General features: G+C 35.4%; 1 protein-coding gene across 2 annotated transcripts in view; it reads right to left on the bottom strand.

The window, feature by feature from the left end:
* Positions 1-320: 320 nt before the first annotated feature.
* The window catches only part of NDUFS1 (NADH:ubiquinone oxidoreductase core subunit S1), a 32,523-nt gene continuing 24,973 nt past the window's right edge, over positions 321-7,870 (bottom strand). For both annotated transcript variants that reach the window (XM_026002487.2, XM_072742133.1), the window contains exons 15-19: positions 7,638-7,792; positions 4,944-5,119; positions 4,052-4,186; positions 3,886-3,958; positions 321-2,115 (exon numbers count right to left, since the gene is read on the bottom strand). In XM_026002487.2, coding sequence (XP_025858272.1) covers positions 2,024-2,115; positions 3,886-3,958; positions 4,052-4,186; positions 4,944-5,119; positions 7,638-7,792 — 631 coding nt within the window. In that variant the 3' untranslated portion in view covers positions 321-2,023. The remainder of the gene's footprint in view (positions 2,116-3,885; positions 3,959-4,051; positions 4,187-4,943; positions 5,120-7,637; positions 7,793-7,870) is intronic.

The following is a 7,870-nucleotide window of genomic DNA, read 5'->3' as shown; positions in this document are numbered from 1 at the left end:
GCAACCTCCTGAAGCTGTGAGCAAAATTTTCAATACACGTTTTCCTATGATGGTCTTCAGTTATTAAGCACATTGAACATTTACTGTATGTCAGGAAGCTAGGATTTCCATAGGTTTTCTGACCTGATCCTCATAATAACATTACTAGGTAGAGGTAAATAAAATTATTCGATTTTTATCCCCATTTTACAAATGAGGAAATAATTTAAAATTTTTTCTTAGTAACTTTTCCAAAGATGAACTAGATCTGTCTGACCAGACAAGAGGTGGTGTTTAAACAACTCCACAACAAACAATAATAAACGACTGTATGCTGGGTATTAAGAAGGCATCATACTTTTTATTAGTTTGTTATACAATTCACAATAAATTTGGGAAGCATTTTGTATAGAGCTTAGGCTCTTTATAGGATTACAAGTTCACATGTCGCCTAGATGGCAACCCAGATTGTGGACCCTCTTGGTCATACATTACCTCTTCTCCATTTGAACACAATATTCCTTCAGCAACAAGCCTATGAAGAAGCCTACACACATGCACTGAAAAGTACTATGTAAAATATGAAATTGGCAGCATCTGCCCCCTCGAGATCAGCTACAGTATTAAAGAGGTAAAGAAAATATAGGGTGCAAAAGGTTTGTACTGAATTCAAAGACTTTCAGGAAGAATTTGTACAATTTCAGGCAACTTATAATTTTAAATACTTTAAGCAAAATACACTTCATAATGTATCGCTAAAGAAAAAATAAAGTTTGGGGAAAAAGTTACAAGTGACAAATTTTGTAGTTTTTGAAGATAAAGTATTAATGTCGTAGTGTTATTTGAAAAACCTTTACTGTTGTATCAGGAATACTGCATCCTATAATTGGGCTGTCTTTAGTGAAAATAGGAATAAGGATTACAGAGCAAACGGATTCTGACCATAGATTTTGAAAAAAAATTTATGTGGCTTTAAATTATCTTCTAGATTAATTAATTATAAAAGTTTTACCTCCTTTTTGTTTTGACAACTGAAAATTACAAAAGCTGTTAGTTTTGTCTTCTATTATTGGAATAATTTAGTTGACTTAAAACCGCAGATGGTGTTATATAATGAATATGGAACATCAACAAAGACCTAAATTATATCCCTTTAACTCCCTCACTCCAGTGGTGCATGTGTGTATAATCTCTTACACAAAGAAAAATGTCACATAAATCACCATGACATATGAAGAGAGTCAGAGAAAACAGAAAAATGTGCTATCCAATAAGCTTCTCAATGCTAATTCTTAGAAGTAACAACCTAGAATATCTGTATTAATGGGAGGGAATTATGTGTAGCAGGTAAGAACAATAGGCTTTGGAGTCAGAAAGAACTAGGCTCCAGTCCTTGAATTTTGCTGTGACCTTAGGCAAGCTACCAAATATCCCTAAACTTCAGTTTCTTCATCTGTAAAATGAGATAACACTACCTCACAGAGCTGCAGCAAGGACAAAACAAGATAATACATGTAAAACCAGAGTGCTTAGCACAGAGAAAAAGCTGAATAATCATTACCTATCATTATTATGATTATTATAGTTGTCCAAGATACATATCTGATATATGATAATATTATACATATTCTATTTACCCAGCTTGACAGAATGCTCAAATCTTTACTTTAGCACTAGAAAACAGTGGGTCCTAATGGAAGTTCTTTTTATTTCATCCATTTTACAAACATAAATGATCAATGAAAATGAACAAAAACTCACATTTTAAGAATTCTGTGTCACAAAAATTGCCAATATTTTTATGTGAAAGAGCATCTGTATACATGTTTATTGAACTATTTAACAACGTTTACACAAAATACATAAATGTCTTTGAAACTTCAAAGTTCACTGATAATTGCAGTATCATATTCAAATAAGCAAGGTACAACCTTAAATATTACATTATTCAGATTATTTTTTAAAGAGATAAGCCTGTAGGAGATCACTCCAACATAACTGTCCATTAATTATTTGTAACAAAATGGGGTTCCTAGTAGAAGTTTCAGCATATGGATGGTTCCTCTATTGCCTGGGCACCCTCTGTGACAGCTTTGACACATTTAGCCATTGTCTGTGAGGCTCTGCTAATGGAGTCTGAAAGATATTAAAAAATTTGCATTTTGATAACACGATTTTTTTAAAAGCACATAGTAAAACTTTGTTGCACACATTTAGGAACAACAACAAAAAAAGACTATAAAATTCTATGTAAATAGGGACACATGGGTGGCTCAGTGTTTGACTGCCTTTGGCTCAGGGCATGGTCCCAGCGTCCCGGAATCCGAATCCCACATCGGGCTCTTTGAGAGGAGCCTGCTTCTCTCTCTGCCTCTCTCTGTGTCTCTCATGAATAAATAAAATTAAAAAACAAACAAAAAAAACCAAACAAACCATAAAATGGCTGGAGGCCTAAAATGTCGTCTTAAAAGATTCTATGTAAAAATATGTGAGAGAAACAAATTCAGAAAATAAGCTAAATGTTTTTAATAAGTACTCCTAGGAATGATTAAATAATCACATACAGCCATATAATATGCCAGTATGCAACCATTATAAATACTATAGAGAAGTACTAAAGACAGGACAAATATGTACACAATACTGTCACTGAAAAAAGTTTATAAAATAGTATGTGTACTAAAATCCACTGAATCCAGTGAATTTTATGGTATGTGAATCGTATTTCTTTTCTTTTTTTTTAAATTTTTTAAAAAAGGATTTTATTTATTTATCCATGAGAGACACACAAAGAGAGAGAGAGAGAGAGAGGCAGAGACATATAGGCAGAGCGAGAAGCAGGCTCCATGTAGGGAGCCCGACATGGGACTCGATCCTGGGACTCCAGGATTAGGCGCTGGGCTGAAGGCACCGCTAAACCCCTGAGCCACCCCCGCCCCCGCCTGTGAATAGTATTTCAATAAAACTGTCAACTCCTCGCCCCTAGTAAATGAATAATCGTTATTTTTTGTTTAAATAAATATTTGTATATCCCTATATGATTGACAAGATGTCAAAAAAATAAAAGTAATTTCTAGATAGTGAGATCATAGTAACTGTTCTTTGCTCTTTGGGCTTAGATACACATTCTACAACAAACATAACTTTTATAACTAAAAACCCAATTAAAAATAATCTTAAATTTTAAAAAATATATATATCTGCTTTTAGATAGAAAATTTAAAATCGTCAACTACTTCATAACACAGATACAATATCAAGTGTTATATCATATTATATCAAAGGTAAGATATTCAGTAAACAAGTTTCAGTAAGTTCACATTCCTTAAAAACATCCCTAACAATGTCCATCAGAAGCACCATACTTCACATTTAAGTGTTTTGTGTTTCTAATGTAATTCTCAGAAAAACTTTCAGAGTTGTCACTTACAAAAAATCTCCCTAAATTGCTATATGGTGATTTTACACACAACAGTAAATTTTATATTTAAAATCTGCTTAGGGATGCCTGGGTGGCTCAGCGGTTTGGGCATCTCCCTTCAGCTCAGGGCGTGATCCTGGATTCCTGGGATCAGGATCAAGTCCCACACAGGACTCCCTGCATGGAGTCTGCTTCTCCTCCCTCTGCCTATGTCTCTGTCTCTCTTTCTGTGTCTCTCAAAAATAAATACAAATCTTTAAAAAAAAATCTGCTTACATTTCAGAAATAAAGGAAATTAGAACAAAATCAGAAAATGAACATTAAAAAAAAAGAAAATGAACATTACTTCTGATGTTTCAAAATTTTCAAAGGTTAAATAAAAATATCAAATATTCTCATTAACAGGCTGGAATTGTAATGCTAAATTAGGTGATCTCATTCCTTCCCGCCTTTCATATTCGGCAATCATGCTAACAAATGCATACCTGTCATGTAGAAGTCTTTTATTGTTAGCTGAGGTGGAACAAGTGGATCAGCAAGAAGTTGCTGGTTCACTAGCTGCAAAAAAAAGGATTATGAGATCAATGACAGAACTGAAAACTAACATCCTAGGATTTACTATATGAAAACTACATACAGGCGAGTTTTTACCTTGGAGAGCTCATTTGCTTGCTGGAAATAATTGGCTCCTTCCACATCATCATATCGGACAAGATTAGGAGAGACTTCTTCCAATCTGTGCCTTACTTGATCCAGAGTATCATATGGAAGGGTCATACCTGCAATCTATAATTATCAGGTTCCCAGAATTGACACAGAGCTTTAGTACTTAAAAAATTCAAATAATACGTAATTGAAACTATAGTGAAATGTTGTAGTAGTGAAAATTCTATCAGTGTCCATTAGCATGTACATTAAGTGGTTAAGTGGAGAACACAAATGTCAAAAATTCTAATTCATAAACAGCTATCAGTACATAGTAATTTCTCTTTAGAAATTAGACTGAGTATGAAATAAATGATTAAAGAGATAATGCAGGACACCTGAGTGGCTCAGTGGTTGAGCATCTGCCTTCTGCTCAGGGAGTGATCCCAGGGTTCTGGGATCAAGTCCCACATCAGGCTTCCCACAGGGAGCATGCTTCTCCCTCTGCCTATGTCTCCACCTCTCTCTGTCTCTCTCATGAATAAATAAATAAAATCTTAAAAAAAAAAGAGAGAGATAATGCTATGCTAAATTTGAATGCTTTTGCTAACCTGATATTGATCATATACAAAGTTTACAGACAATTGTGCATTATTTTAAATCTACACTTTCTCATTATAATAAAAAGAGTTAAATATAAAGAGTTAAGTATTTTTAGGCAAAACAAGCCAAAAAATAAAAACATCAATATCAAACACCCATTTTCTGAATACATTTGTCCTACGGGGATTATTCAATCATCTCTGCACATCAGACTTGCATCCTCTTGACTCTGAAAATCATTTTGACAAGCTAACAAGTGAAACATCCTATTAGCAGCATCACTAAGAACAAATACCTCAGAGAGGGCTCTTAGAATTTTCCAGTCTTCTCTTGCTAAGCCAGGAGGTGTCACTGCTACTTTAGTCTGCTGAGCTCTACCCTCAGTATTGACATAGGTAGCAGATTTCTCCGTATAAGCAGCGCCTGGGAGAATAACATCAGCTATAGGAGCACCAACGTCACCATGATGTCCTGTGAAAAGATGGGAAGTGGCAAGCCATATTTTGGCAAAAAATTGATTAGGTATTATACATGAACACAGGAAAGATCCTTTTAAAATCCCATTAAGAGGGCTCCTGGGTAGCTCAGTCGGGTTAAGCCTCTGCCTTCAGCTTAGGTCATGATCCCAGGGTCCTAAGATCTGATTCCCACATTAGGCTCCCTGCTGAGCAGGGAGTCTCCTTCTTCCTCTGCTTCTGCCCCTCCCCCTGCTCGTGCACTCTTTAGCTTTCTCTCTCAAATAAATAAAATCCTTAAAAAGAATACAGATAAATCCATTAAGTATTACAGAAGTGTTTACAAGGGGATCCCTGGGTGGCTCAGGGGTTTGGCGCCTGCCTTTGGCCCAGGGCGCGATCCTGGAGTCCTGGGATCGAGTCCCACATTGGGCTCCCTGCATGGAGCCTGCTTCTCCCTCTGCCTGTCTCTCTCTCTCTCTCTCTCTCTCTCTATCATGAATAAATAAATAAATCTTAAAAAAAAAAAGAAGTGTTTACAAAATTACAATATATAAAACAATAAAAGTTTTGGGGGATGCCTAGGTGGCTCAGTGGTTGAATGTCTGCCTTCAGCTCAGGGTATGATCCCGGTCCAGGGATCGAGTCCTGCATCGAGCTCCCTGCAAGGAGCCTGCTTCTCCTTCTGTGTCTCTGCCTCTCTCAGTGTCTCTCATGAATAAATAAATAAAATCTTAAAAAAAAAATGTTTTTTTTTTGGGGGGTGGGGGGAAAGCCCACTTTACCCACAATTCAACTTCCTTCCCAAAGAAAATTACTGATAAAAATTTGCTATGTATCTTTTCAGACGATTTTTTGTAAATACAGCAATATGTAGAATATCATATATAATCATGGGCGACTAGGTATATTATTTCTTTTGTTATTTCTTTTGATGACTACAAAGTAGAAATACTTAGCTGTTAGCGAAATTTGATTAAATAGACTGAAATGGTAAAGGAACAAAAAATGTAGAACAGGAATGACAGTGATAATACTGAAAAGAATATAAACAGGATATTATAGAAAACAATATGACTGAAATAGTATAATGAGAATTTTAATAGTTTAACAAAAACTGTTAGAAGGAAAAAAATCTGGAGTTAAATGAAAGAAAGTTATAAAGCAATATATGAAGTCTCATTTGTATACATTTTCACATATACATAGAAAAATATATGAAGCATACATTTTTCTTTTTTTTAAAGATTTTATTTCTTTATGCGAGAGACAGAGAGAGAGAGAGAGAGAGAGAGAGGCAGAGACACAGGCAGAGGGAGAAGCAGGCTCCATGCAGGGAGTCTGACGTGGGACTTGATTCCGGGTCTCCAGGATCAGGCCCTGGGCTGAAGGCAGCCCTAAACCGCTGAGCCCCCCAGACTGCCCATGAAGCATACATTTCTAAAGCCATCATCAATGATTATTTCTGGATAGGACTAGGAACTGGATATAATTTATACATTTTGCTTTGTCAAACTAAAGATACAGAATATTATATAACGCTCTTTATGTGCCATGGCAATAAAAAGCCTATTATAAATTTATGGTGTTTGTGTGAAATGAAATGGAGAATTATATAATACTTTTTTTCTGTAAAATATCCAATACTCTGAACTCCATTTGTTCCAGGGAAACTCGATTGTTCAAGAAAATGAGTCAAACACAAAACAAAGTACTGGGGCACCTCTGTGGCTCTATGGTTGAGTATCTGCCTTTAGCTCAGGTCATGATTCTGGTGTCCAGGATCAAGTCCCACATCCTCCCCATGGGGAGCCTGCTTATCCCTCTGCCTATGTCTCTGCTTCTGTGTCTCTCATGAATAAATAAAATTAAAAAAATAAAAAAATAAAACAAAGTATTGTCAAATATACTTCATTAAATGCCCTATAACTCAGCACTCACGATTTTTTACATTTTTAAATATTTATGTAAAAATGCTTTCCTGCTTACATAATAATGCTAAATATTCTTTGAAAAGATGAAATTTAATGTTATATAATAATTATATAAACAAACCATAATTTAACCATTCTTGTTGCTGAGGCATTTAGATTTCTTCTAATTCTTTATTATTAAGTATCATTAGGTAGTAATTTTTTTTTATTAAGATTTTATTTATTTGAGAGAGAGAGAGAAAGAAAGAGAGAGAGAGAGAGAAAACGAATGAATGGGGACAGAGAGAAGCAAGCTCTTCCCTGAGCAGGAAGCCCAGTGCAGGGCTTGATGTCAGGACTCTGGCATTATGACCTGAGTGGAAGGCAGATGGCTTAACTGACTAAACCACCCAGATGCCCGACCAGGTAATAAATTCTTAATAACAGTATCAATTACATAACTTATAAAACCTATAATCTGCATTTAAAAAAATATTGGGGGGTATGTGTCTAAAATTATTGAATGGAAAATATTCAATCCACTAATTATATTGTCATACAGTTTCTAATCTACGCAACATTGGATTCTCTTCTGTTTCTGGTGTCACAGATGTTACTTACCTTGATAAATAATGAAACAATCCTTTGGCAAATCCTGTCGAGTGATACAACCTCCATCTGCTCCCAGGAGAAATAGCACTTTGGGAGGGTTCTTACGAATTGCTTCCACCCCGGGTTTATAGCCAAGGTCCAAAGCAGCTACTTGGCTTGCAATCCTGTAAAACAATTACAGATTTTTAGCATACCTGCAGTGTTATCATTACAAAAAATTAAATGTGATTTTTGAAATGATA

The sequence above is a fragment of the Vulpes vulpes genome, chromosome 16, assembly GCF_048418805.1.
Source record: "Vulpes vulpes isolate BD-2025 chromosome 16, VulVul3, whole genome shotgun sequence".
Taxonomy (NCBI): Eukaryota; Metazoa; Chordata; class Mammalia; order Carnivora; family Canidae; genus Vulpes; species Vulpes vulpes.
The sequence above is the reverse complement of the archived record's forward strand: the minus strand, read 5'-3'. Positions and strand labels throughout refer to the sequence as shown.